Source organism: Pocillopora verrucosa, chromosome 3 (genome assembly GCF_036669915.1).
Source record: "Pocillopora verrucosa isolate sample1 chromosome 3, ASM3666991v2, whole genome shotgun sequence".
In the NCBI taxonomy this organism is placed as follows: Eukaryota; Metazoa; Cnidaria; class Anthozoa; order Scleractinia; family Pocilloporidae; genus Pocillopora; species Pocillopora verrucosa.
Genome location: NC_089314.1, coordinates 11,950,094 through 11,960,007, shown reverse-complemented (window position 1 = coordinate 11,960,007; position 9,914 = coordinate 11,950,094). Strand labels below are relative to the sequence as shown.

The window sequence follows — 9,914 nt, the reverse complement described above, 5'->3', positions numbered from 1 at the left end:
AATTTATGGCAGGTGAAGAAGATCTTAACGGGTTTAGGCTCTACCTGGTAGATAAAGATCTCGTTGACATGGCAGAAATACCTCTCCTCTTACTGATGCTGTGTAGTTTGTGGAAAGAGAAACGTCACGAAGGACTGCCAGAGTCACGGGCCGACATATTCACACAATTCATTCAAACCATGCTGGATCACAAAGGTGGAAGTCACCAGTCTATGCCATTTCAGGAAATGACCTCAACAGAAGCCAGAGAAGACCTTAGTAATCTTGGAAAGGCTGCCTTTGAAGCACTTCTGCAAGACCGTCTTTACGTACGCTGCAGCAAACTCCCCGGCAATATTTCAAGAAGTTTGGAAAAATTAAGTGAAGTTTTCCAGATTGTCAATCTTACGAGTATCAATCCTGAGAAAGGGGCCTATTTCATTCATAAATCCGTACAGGAGTTCCTTGCAGCGTGGCACATTAATGAGGAAGTGTTGTCGAATAAAGGAGAAAGTACGCCTAGCCTTTCCAAAGTCGAATCATTTGAAAAGATCAGGAAGATGGATGAAGTTCTGAAACTTGCCTGTGAGCTGTCAACAGAAGCCGCGTGCGCAGTTTTCCGTCATGTGGGGTCTGTTGGAAGAAAGGAATCTGTGTCGGAATGTAATTTCATTGAGCTGCTTCTGGAGGATGAAGAATCGTTGCGTGAAGGTCAAAAACTTTATCTAAAGCTTATCTCGCATAGCTACTTTTGTTGTTCCGCCGAGAAGAGGCGAGATCTCTGCTCTGTTTTTCCCTCTTACACCGGAGGTGTTTTGTTTCTTGATTCTAACCAGCTGAATATTACTGCAAATGAACATTTATTGAAATCTGGCATGATACCCAACTTTATCTTTTTTCCTTCCTACCAAGATTCTTCAGAGGAAAGCTATCAAGACTTAATCACTGTGGCGGAGGACACAGATGCTGTTTTTTTGAGCTGTTCAGGCGAAAAGAAAGCCGCAGATTTGCTGAAGAAGTTCCCGCGTCGTCCTTTGAAAGAATTCACTTTGAAGAGAGAGAGAAAAATCATCGTTTATGTTTATCAGATATGGAAAGAAGAAGAAGGTGGCACTTTCCCGACTGAAATGCTGCGAGAGCTCATTTTGCCAACAGCAGAGTCTACTCAGGTGAAGTGTGTTGGTGATGCGTTGAATGAAAACGACAACAAAACAGCTTCGTGTTTGACTAAGAACACTGATACTATCATTGATCCGAATCCACACAGCCTTTCCTGTGTGAGGAACCTGGATATTGACCAAATTGAAAGGCAAGAGATGAAGATGCTGGCTGATTTATTACCACTTTTCACTGCTCTGCATTATATAAATATTGATGGAAAACCCTTTGAAATCATTGATGCTCAGTTGACAGAGACCCTGGTGTCTCATATCATCTTCACTGATAGACTTTACGCATTAAGACTAGAAAATATCAATTTAACAGCCAAACCTACCGCAGCCATCGCCAGATCACTGTACAAGGCTCCCAGCCTGCGCTGTCTCGACTTGTTAAGTAACCCTCTTGATGAAGGAGTAAGTGATCTCACTCGACATCTCAGCTGTGTTCCTCACCTGCACACGCTGATCCTTTTAGATGTTAAAATGATAAAGCAACAAGTGAATGATTTGAGTGCAGCTGCAAGTCAGAGTAACATCTGGTTGGAGACTCAATACCACGTAAGTTTTGGGATCTTACTTTGCATTTGTAGTCATTATTCATGTCTATTCGGTTCAATTTACTGTGGTGTTGTTATGAGAATTTTTACGCACTTTGTTCGCGGAACAAGTGCGATATTTCGTTTACTTTTATAGAAGAAGAGTAAAATTTATTTCATGAAAAGTCACCACCACTCAGTTCAAATCAGTTTTTACATGTAATTTGTAATTACGTTTAATTCTTTCATGCGACATGTGTAAGTACCACGGTGTGCGGCTATATTTTTATTTCGCAGTTTACATCGCTGTCGCTTTGTTGTTTGCATTCACTTTTTGCTGTGTTTGTGGAAGAACTGGTGCGAGTCTGGACCACCTTGCATTAGTTTCATGGCGTTTAAAATCACTTTGTTAATTAGCCCGCAAAAAAATGAGAACACGGAACTGAAAAGACTGTTGACGATGGAAATAGGACATTTTTCAGTTTGCTTCTTTTGCGTATGTCAGTCGGTAAAGGACCATCCTGTATTGTGGAAAGTTGAGCGAGAATCGAGATACCAAATGGTGCGCAGAAATTTTCTTCTCACTCGAATTTTAATCACGGTGGAACTTTCAGTATTAGTAATAACTACTTTACATTAGCTTGCGTTCATTAAATTTGAAAGGCTGCCAAAGCAAGAGAGGAAATCCAAAGCGAAGCAAACGTTGTGGCTTTTTGATGATTTTAGTGATTTCAAGGAAAGATTTTACATTTCGAATTACTGACAGAAATGCCTACCATACATTAGAACATTATACAATCACTCTTTGTCGCAACCATTTAATCTGTTAAATTTGGAATCAATTCATTTTTTCAGCTAAGATGAGAACCCAAAGGGTCTTGATAGTAGCAGGCAAGTCAAGAATTTGAAGAAAACGACAAAACTTGCAGTAGCGCTCAATAAAATGGCGAATCTTTTTCAGATTGGTAGCAGAAAAATGCCCTATGTAGGGTAGCTAAAAGCAAAATGTAGATGGAGTTGTGGGAAGGGAACCCCAGGGATGATGACCGCTTTGGGTCCCAGTGATGTAATGGTTTATAACCTTTTCGATTAAATGGGCAGGGAAAAGATTCTATTTAAGAATATCCATAAGTTTAGTAATGTACTCGTGAATTAATTAAAATTAATAAAAATTAAAAAATTAATCTTGTAGGCCCTATCAAAGAGAGTCTTAATGAGACCCACTTTGTGAGAGTATGAGGTGAAGCTGAAATAATTAGTTAATAACCCAGTGAGAGTTTTCTTGCGGTAAACATTGGTTAGAGAAGAATTGGGGTCATTGTTATCAATCAAGACATTTAAAAAGGGTAATTTGTGATTAACCTGCTTTTCCATAATAAACCTGATGTTGGGGTGCCTGGAGTTGATATAGTCGAAAAATGTAGTGGCTGAGAACCCATTTAAGTAAGTTTGTTTACGTTTCAGGAAGGCTGAAGTCTGGAGTCTGTTTTTGAGTGTCTTAAACAATATTATTTGGGGTATGTACAGTGGAGACACAGAAACTGGATACATTCCATTCCTAATTTCATCCTATTGACCTCGATAAATCTATTCCTTTTATACTTAGGAACAGAGCAAAAAGGAAAAAAAACCAAAGTGAATGCGTTACCACTCTGTGTGCTTGAATGTGAGGACGGCCGCTTGTTTTCAGATATTATTGACAGAACGTTAATGTCAGTGTTTGGAAGAGATCAAGGAGCTACTTTCTCTGCTTTCCTTGAAATTTAGGAAATCTGCTTGTACTGGTTTTCAAGTTTTGTTTATGCGTTTAGCTATTTTTCTTCCTTCGAAAAGCGGTCTTGATTTCCGTAAGAGAAACAGGAATTGAGGGAGCAAGCAATTGCTTGTACTTAACATGAGCTGAGTATCTGTCTGTATGAAATGATACGAGACCTTAGTTTTTTCACTTTGTTTTATTTACAGCTCTTAAGTGTTGTTAAATAATGTCATACTTCAAAGCTGAAGCTTCTTTTTGATGAAGGAAAAGCTAAATTTGAAGGGAAATGTGGGTATTTCTGGACACTGAGAAAAAAAGAAATTGATACCCGAGTTTTCCCTTAGAAAGAGCTTCTGAAGAGTATTTGGGAGTTTGTAGAAGGAGGGTTAGCATAAATCTGTAATTTTTATATGACTGATTAACTCAGTGGTTTAGTATTTAATTTAAGTTTTGGAAAAGGCTTGCATAAATCTGTAATTTTAATTTGTTTGATTAACTCAGTGGTTTAGTATTTAATTTAGGTTTTAAAAAAATGCTGTAAAGGTACTGCAGAATTTTTTTTCTTTTAAACTTCCTCTACACAGATTTTCTGTTTCTCCCACCTAACCAGAAGTTACCAGAACATTGTCGATTTGAAAAGAAATGACTAAGAGCTTACTTGAAAAGTAGTAGAGAAAGAATGCTACAGCTGTGAGAGAGATATTGGTTCAAATTTCGCAGGCAGAGATTCTCTAATGTCGATGGCGTGCAGTTACTTTGATCAAACTATTTTTATCCGACTCTATCCAGAGAACTTCTTGTTAATCAGTTTGTTTAAGAATAACAATGAAGGTTACATCCATCTGAATCAAGTTCACCTTAACTAGGTAATACGTCTTTATCGATTTATATGAACTTACAAAGCAGACTGCTAAGCTGATGAGCTGCTGAAGTACAAAAATATTGCAGCACTTGAAATGCTCACAAATAATGTCTGTAATGTTCTTGTTCTAAAAGCACGATGGATTTGGATGAACACAGTTTTAGTAAGTTTTCTATTAAAACGTGGCCAACCAGAGCTGGTACCATTGTAGGTTGAGATTTTGTTTCTGGCCATCCAAACTTGATCATTTTCTTCCTGGCTTGTATTCCAACGTGTAGTCATACTTCTGCATTCTGAGTAGGATTCTTTGCAGTCTTGGTGGTGCTGATACCAGTGCCTTTTTAACAATGGCCTCAAGTGGCTTGTGATCTGACTCAATGGTGACTCTCTCTCCATAGGTGTATTGGTTGAAGCGCTCTAAGCTGAACTGAACAGCCAGGAGTTCCTTCTCAATTTGAGCATATCTTGATTTGGCGTCAGTAAGGGATCTTGAAGCATAGGCAACAGAATGTTCATCTTGTAGCAGCACCCCCCCCCCCCCTAGACCGGTTGGGGAGGCATGACAGCTGATTGTAACAGGCTTCTGAACATCAAAAAATCTCAGGACTTAGGACTGAGCCTCCATCTTTGATTAGGGTGCTTTTGATTTCTTGAAGCGCTTTATCTTGTTCATATGACCACTGAAATTCGATGTCCTTTCTTAGTAGAACTCTGATAGGTTCAGTGACGGTTGCCAGATTTGGGATGAATGTCCCCTAATAGTTGATTGTTCCAAGGAGTCTTTCTACTCCTTTTTTATCAGTTGGTGCAGGTATGTCATTAATGACACGCACCTTTTCATCATCAGGTTTGATTCCTTCTTGTGTGAGTTTGTGACCAGTGTAGGTGACTTTTTTGACTTTGAAGACGCACTTTTCTTTGTTTAGTGTTAGGTTAATCTTCTCACATCGTTCCAGGACAGCTTGTAGACAACCGTCATGTTTTACTTCTGTTTCTGCATGCACTATTATGTCATCGATGTCGGTTTCAACTCCTTCCAAATCGCCAAAATGTTGACTCATCCGCTTTTGGAAAACTTCTTGGGCAGATGTGATTCCGAATGGAGTGACCTGATAGCAGTACCGCCCAAACAGTGTGTTGAAGGTAGTTATAAGTTGACTTTCTTCATCAAGAGGTATCTGCCAGTATTCTCGGTTTGAATCTAGCTTAGTGAACCAATGTGCCATTCGTGTGGAGATGTCTTCGATGGTGGGTAGTTGAAAATGTTCCCACTTTATTACTTTATTGAGGTAAGGGTAAACAGACCCGCAGACTACCATTAGGCTTTTCAACAATGGCCATAGAGTTGACCCAGTCTGTGGGTTCTTCTACCTCGCGAAAAACTCCTCGCTTTTCCATGTCATCCAATTCTTCCTTCACTATGTCGCGAAGAGCTGCTGGGATGGTTCTAGGTGGGTTTCCGACAGGTTTCACAGTAGGGTCTGCTTCAATTTAGTAAGGTTTCTCCAAACGTCCCAAGCCTGTGAATACCTGCGTGTATTTTTGCAGTATTTCTTCTTTCAGTTCTTCGGACAACTTCGTAACTTCCTCTCCTCTGTCTGGTTCGGTTTGGTCTTCTTCTGTCTTGGCCACCATAACTACTTTGATTAGACCCAGATCTTGAGATGATGTGAGCCCCAATAATCCTGGTTGATTTGTTTCCACCATGTGAAATGTCAGTTCATGTTCTACATCTGTTTTAGATTGCACTGGTAGTCTAGCAGTGCCAAGTACAGTTAGCTTGACTTCGGAGTAACTGACTAGATTATGAGTGCAGGCATTTATCTGTGGGTTGCTTCTAACTATCTTATTTAGGTCTTTCAATGGCATGATGTTAACTTGAGAGCCGGTGTCTATCTTGAGTTTTGTGATATGCCCTTTCACTGGCAACATCACATAGCACTCCTCATTATGGATCTGAGCTTCTGTAGTGACAGCTCCTACAAATAGGGTTGAGTTAAGATCTTGTTCTTCTTCTTGTTGCTCCACGCCCAGTCCATGAACTTTTTTCCGTGATCGGCACACACTCTGGAAGTGATTTCGTTTCTGTCAATAGTTACATGTTTTGCCATATGCAGGACACTCTCTTACACCATGTCTGATTCCGCAGTTCCAGTAATTGAACTTCTTGCTCGAAGGTCTTTCTTTCTTTATTATCTGGGGATGTCTTTTTGTCTGTAAACTTGTTTTTCTCCTTTCCAATTCAAAATGAGTCGCAGTCCAGTTCTTTCATTTGAATTTCCGTTGCCTCTGCAGATCGCGCCACATCTAATACTTTCTCAAGTGTAAGGTCTGCCGCCCTGAGTAAACTCTCTCTTGCTCTAGTGTTGTTTACACCAAGTACAATTCGGTCCTTGATGAGAGAGTTTTTCAATGTTCCAAATTCACATGTTTCACAGAGCTTTCTTAATATCGTTACGTACTGGTCGATATTTTCGCCGCTTTCTAGGGCTCTTGAGAAGAATTTGTATCTCTCGTAGCTGACATTTTTCTTTGGTTCACAGTGTTTCTAAAATTCAATTTTTTCGATTTTCTTGTCATCGCCTTCTTCATCCCAGGTTAGAGTGTTGAAAACATCGATAGCATCGTTGCCGATAACAGTCAGAAGTGTTGCTACTCTGGTTGCACTATCCTTCGAGCTTATTCCGGTTGCAATTTCGTAATTTACGTATTTCTGTTTGAACTTCTTCCAGTTGGCCGAGATGTTTCCCCCACTTAAGTTGAGAGGTTCTGGAAGGCGTAGGTGCATCGCCATTTCGGTTGTGTTTTCTTCGACTTCAACTGTTTGTTGTGTTTCTTCGGTGTTTTCTTCGTCTTCAACTTGTAATTGCTGTATTTCTTCGGTGTTTTCTTCCCACCTCGGGCGTGACAGGAATCAACTGATCCTTTGACATGAACTACGATCGTCGATGTCAATTGCTCAGAAATACAGTCTGTATTTCATCCAAAACTTCGCCAGATTGATGGCTGAGTTTCTGTTTCGTGCTTTACTTCTGACACCATGCAATGTGCTTGTTCTAAAAGCACAATGGATTTGAACAAAAACAGTTTTAGTAAGCAATATCCAAGTTTTTTTTATTAAAACATGGCCAACCAGAGCTGGTACCATTGCGCATGTCTATACTCTTACGAAATACCGCTGATCATTACAATGTCCACTTATGCAGTTTCCTTAGTTTGAAAATGAGTACTAGCTGGGGACGGGCCACTAAGTAAATATACATAACCTTTAAAGAGGAGACCTCAGCAGTCCCTCATTCCCACACGAACTACTGACCCTTGTTCGTTTTGTATTCTCTGCATGGGGGTTGTCAGGTCAAGCACCTATAAGACTACAGGAGAGGTGGTCACGTAGATGTTACGTATATTTCTTGAACACTTCAGCTTATTTCTCTAATAACATAATCAGCATGGGCCCTAGCATTGATATAATTAGAAGATATCTAAATTTTGGTGAGCCTTGTGATGTTAGCTTACAAGGAACGTTCCTTGATGTAAAAGTTGTTTTAAATTGACTGGGTCAAACATACTCATTGCTTAATTTCTCTTAGTATAAAATGTAACCAGGGTAAACAAGTTGAAGTTCAGGTGTACGTTGTTTGACAAGGTAATGTTGAGTGTTGGTTTGTGATTTATGACAGGATGACAAAGGGAATGTCAAACCTGAAGAAGAATGGTATACAGATGGATCAGAAGAACAGGCAGATCCTGGGTCAGTTATCGACTCAGGTGACGAGGAGGATCCTGGGTCAGTTACTGACTCAGGTGACGAGGAGGATCCTGGGTCAGTTACCAACTCAGGTGACGAGGAGGATCCTGGGTCAGTTACCGACTCAGGTGACGAGGAGGAGCCTGGGCCCTGCCTGGAAACGTAACTGACTAGGACTGACTTAGTAGACCGCCTAAACTAAGGAAACTTACTATTGGTCAAAACTGTCCGGCCTGACCAGTCCATCCATTAATAGAGTAGTCCATTTTACAGTTGTGTGCTTGGTTGCCAGGCCTTTGAACAGGAGTGAGGCTAAGGGTGACCATGTTATGATACAAACCTTGCTGCTTTTCACATGCAAATTACTTTGTTATCGTGCTAATTAGATATTGGTCTCTATCACAACAAGGTCACCTTCAGCCTCACTCCAAATCAAAGGCTTGGCAACTAAGTACACAACTGTAAAATGGCCTATTCCTTCAGATCTGCTTAGTTAGAGAAGTCAATACCTAAGTTGTAGTCATTGTGTTGAACAAAATTTGAAAACAAGTTTAGGAAACCTGATTAAACAAAGCCCATTTCAAATTGATTGGTTGGTTTGGTTGGTTTCTGACCAACGGTAAGAGACTTCAGTGTTGTGATCAAATGAACAAACAATCAACTGTTGGATGAAAGATAAGGAAATATATTTTTAGAGTCACTTAGCTTGGGTAAATTGGTACCCTCACCAACACGGTAACTCCCTTCCACAACATCGCTAAGAACATGTGGGATGTTCCTCTGGAGTCAGAGTGTCTTATCTTTGAAATTGATTGTTGGATTTGGATATATTTTAAGTTATTTTTCGATGTCCAATATTGTTGGTTGTAGTATTGATTTAGAGCTTTGAGCTTCAAAATTTGGTTTTCATTGAGTTAGAGACTGAGGTATTTTTTTGTCATTTTTTAGTTAAGTAGGCTAATGATTATGTGTTGCCTTGGCAATGAATTAATTTATTTGGCTGACTGTCATTTCTTTTGATGCCAATGTAAGAAGTCCTTAATGCAGCCATTCTTCAGAAAATCATAGATATTTCAATGTGGTAAAAAGCAAAACCTTAACTACAGATTGAAGTCTTCACTAAAAGCAAAAAAACAATGTGAATATCAATTCGTGATTTAGGATCAATATTTTTCTTATTTTCATGGCATTCAAGATGCTGTGAATGAATTTAGCTGTTTGTTAATTAGGGGCAGGCTTCTGCCTGCATAAATTTCTAAACATACCATTTGAGATTAATGTAAATATTGAATTGTGGTTGACATTCACTCATCAGAGCTTTCAAAAGTTAGTTGAGTTTGATGCTCTGAACTCTGCTCAAACTCTGAATTGTAAAATAATTTAATACAATATTGTATTGGTTGTACTCTCAAAATTGTTAAACATGGTCGATTTGCTACGGTAAATATTTCGAAGTATGAACATTTCACAAGTAAAATCATTAGAACTTACATCTTGTGTGTCCGTCGTGGTTTCCGGTGTTCTCTAACGTTTTAAGCTTGTTTTGCTCTCACTGTTATTCCTGTTCCCCAGATTCCAAGTCACACAACGTGTGACGCCTTTACGAGTTAATTGTTTGCGTTTTCTCGGAACGTGAGCTTGGGACGCTTGTGGTTTTATCCACACTGTAGTGACTGGCTGTTTCAGGCCTGCTCTGTTTGTGCAACTGCTCACGTGAAGTTTCATGCTCCAATCGATCAAAAGTAGAAGAGGATTACGGGATTTATGGGACGGCATTGAAATTTACCCACCTCCTCAACCACCTAAACCTATCATGTAAATCAAGCTCCTCAATTTTCTCTTTCCTCACTTTCTTAATTAATAGACATACAAG

The 9,914-nt window shown here is 39.6% G+C and overlaps 1 protein-coding gene across 3 annotated transcripts; it reads left to right on the top strand.

The window, feature by feature from the left end:
• Window positions 1-5: 5 nt before the first annotated feature.
• On the top strand, window positions 6-9,504 carry LOC136279968 (uncharacterized). 3 transcript variants are annotated; one of them, XM_066164519.1, is made up of 2 exons: window positions 6-1,697; window positions 7,974-9,504. In XM_066164519.1, exons 1-2 carry the CDS (start codon window positions 6-8, stop codon window positions 8,205-8,207), a joined length of 1,926 nt encoding a protein of 641 aa, XP_066020616.1. In that variant the 3' UTR covers window positions 8,208-9,504. The 3 variants fall into 3 exon arrangements, with proteins under 3 accessions (XP_066020616.1, XP_066020617.1, XP_066020618.1); XM_066164520.1 differs by lacking the exon at window positions 7,974-9,504 and adding an exon at window positions 3,282-6,398; XM_066164521.1 differs by lacking the exon at window positions 7,974-9,504 and adding an exon at window positions 3,140-6,398.
• The last annotated feature ends 410 nt before the right edge of the window (window positions 9,505-9,914 follow it).

Excerpts from the sequence above, each read along its gene's own strand:
- LOC136279968 (XM_066164519.1), top strand. The coding sequence starts at position 6 with ATGGCAGGTGAAGAAGATCTTAACGGGTTTAGGCTCTACCTGGTAGAT. Across the intron at positions 1,698-7,973 it reads GGTTGGAGACTCAATACCAC|GATGACAAAGGGAATGTCAA; the intron begins GTAAGTTTTGGG and ends GATTTATGACAG.